We start from the raw sequence: 2,500 nt of genomic DNA, 5'->3' as shown, positions 1-2,500 counted from the left end.
CAGCATCCCAGGGAGATGTGTCGATTGTGGGGGAGATGCTGGAGGACATGTCCCTGTCCTCCAGCTCGTCTCTGGACAGAAACGACACCAGTCAGGAGTATATGGATGACTTTGACAACCTCGGTAAGAAAAGACAACAGTTCTTAATAATAATAATAATAATAATAATGTATAATGTATTAATCCCGCAAGGGGAAATTACAATGACTCTGGATTCTCTGTTTAATTGTGTTATTCGCCTCTTCAATTGATTTGCGATTGTCCATAGTCCATACTCACCGTTTCAATGTTTGGGGAAGGGCACTGGCTCGTTGTAGAGGATCCTTTCATCAATATTAGTACGGATAACGTTACTACTCTAGCATCATATAACGTTAGACCCTGCGGGGTGAAACGGGCAGTTGTTGAAGTCGAACACATGCTCAGTACCTATACATGCACTAATGGAGAGATGTCAGAGTGGGGGAGCTGCACATGCTCAGTACCTATACATGCACTAATGGAGAGATGTCAGAGTGGGGGGGCTGCACATGCTCAGTACCTATACATGCACTAATGGAGAGATGTCAGAGTGGGGGAGCTGCACATGCTCAGTACCTATACATGCACTAATGGAGAGATGTCAGAGTGGGGGGGCTGCACATGCTCAGTACCTATACATGCACTAATGGAGAGATGTCAGAGGTGAACTGGCACCACTCCAGCTACCAGTCAACCACCATACTTTTGGTCCGTATGGGGACTTGAACCAGCAACCCTCTGGTTCCCAACCCAACTCCCTACTTTTTAAGATGTGTATGGAGGCTGTGTGCTTTCACGGCGTTAAAACCAGAGCTGCAAGAATGTATCGCTGAGTAGTCAACTGCTAAATTAATCAGCAACTATTTTGATGAATTGATTAATCGGTTGAGATATATTCTCTGATTCCAGCTTTCCAGTTTCTTTGTAAAATGTCTGTCTAACATTTTGCCGACCAAACAACTGTTCATATTAACTGAGGAAATAATCGACAATGAGAATAATTGTACTTGCAGCCTTTTTTTCCACCCATTTCCAGGACTTTTGAGGCTTTTTTGACGTATCTTTTACCCTTTTTTTAACCCTAACCCACCATCTTTTCTTAACCCTAACTAAGAGTCAAAACAAAACGTTCAAGTTCAAAGTGTCAACATGCATCAAAAAGCCCTGAAGAAACTGTCAAAAAAGCAACTAAAATGTGTTTAAAAAAGAATTTTTAAATATGTGTAAAAGACACGTCAAAAAAACGTCAAAAGTCCTGGAAATGCACTTAAAAAACACAGAAAAAAACGGTAAAAAATGCAAAAAAAAAATAAAGTGTAAAGTCCCACGCAGGACAAGAACGGGACACGAACTCTTGCCCTGCTGGGAGAAAGTCCGCGCTGTTTAATTACAGATGCATGTTTGTGTCCGTAGGAAACGGAGGGGTGGGCATACTGCTTCTCTCCTCTAAAAACGAGGAAGACGACTCGGGGCTCGACCAATCGTGCGCCAGGCTTGATGAAGACAAGGTGGCTGCCAACGGTGTCGCCAAAGCGATGGGACTCTGTTTCCTGGACGATGGGATGGACTGGACCGACGTGAGACTCGGGGGTGAGTTTTAGAGGACGAATGTAAAGCTTTCAGGTCATAGTAGTCAAGGAAGGGAAGAACAACTGGACTTGGAGAAGAATGGTGAAGAATCAGGGACAGTGTGAGTTCTGCTGGCTGCTACCTTTTCAGGTTAAAAGTGGCGTTTTGAGACAAAAAACAACAGCTTTCGCTCCAGTAGCAGAACTAATCTCAGTCCTAGGGATGCACCCAAGTCAGATATTTGGGGTTCGGTTAATAGACAGTATATATAATGGACCAACAGATCGGGCAGAAACCAGAACCCCGTCAAAAAGCCCAATATTCAGCCCAATCTGAAGCCCAATCCTGGATTCGGTGCATCCCTGATGAGTCCATATTAACACAGTTTTTTCACTTTTTCAAAAACCCAAAGTCAAATGTTTTAGACTTGTATTCGTTGTTAAAGGTTGTGAGTACGTTTTTTTTCGGCCTTTTTTTTGTTGTTTTTGAGTTATTTAATTATTTCACTTTTTCCATATTATTATTATTTTTTTTTTTTTACTCTTTTGGACGTTTTATATTTGGGATGTGCAGGTCAGGATGAGCTGATGTTAACGTCTCCAGGTGAGCAGGGCGAGCATCGTCTGACCCGACTCCAACATCGGAGACATCCCAGTCAGCAGGAGTACCACGAGCAGGTACACACACACACACACACACACACACACACACACACACACACAGAGACACACACACACACACACACACACACACACACACACACACACACACACACACACACACACACACACACAGACACACACACACACACACACACACACACACACACACACACACAGAGACACACACACACACACAGAGACAGACACACACACACAGAGACACACACACACACACACACACACACACA

The 2,500-nt window shown here is 43.6% G+C and overlaps 1 protein-coding gene across 1 annotated transcript in view; it reads left to right on the top strand.

Moving 5' to 3' along the window:
• The window catches only part of LOC144536674 (uncharacterized), a 99,571-nt gene that overhangs the window by 21,468 nt on the left and 75,603 nt on the right, over nt 1–2,500 (top strand). Inside the window, exons 3-5 of the mRNA XM_078279937.1 lie at nt 1–123; nt 1,435–1,611; nt 2,164–2,267. The exon at nt 1–123 is cut by the window's left edge and continues 45 nt beyond it. Coding sequence (XP_078136063.1) covers nt 1–123; nt 1,435–1,611; nt 2,164–2,267 — 404 coding nt within the window. The remainder of the gene's footprint in view (nt 124–1,434; nt 1,612–2,163; nt 2,268–2,500) is intronic.

Source organism: Sander vitreus, chromosome 21 (genome assembly GCF_031162955.1).
Source record: "Sander vitreus isolate 19-12246 chromosome 21, sanVit1, whole genome shotgun sequence".
In the NCBI taxonomy this organism is placed as follows: Eukaryota; Metazoa; Chordata; class Actinopteri; order Perciformes; family Percidae; genus Sander; species Sander vitreus.
Note: the sequence above shows the minus strand (reverse complement) of the source record. Positions and strands in the feature narration are given on the sequence as shown.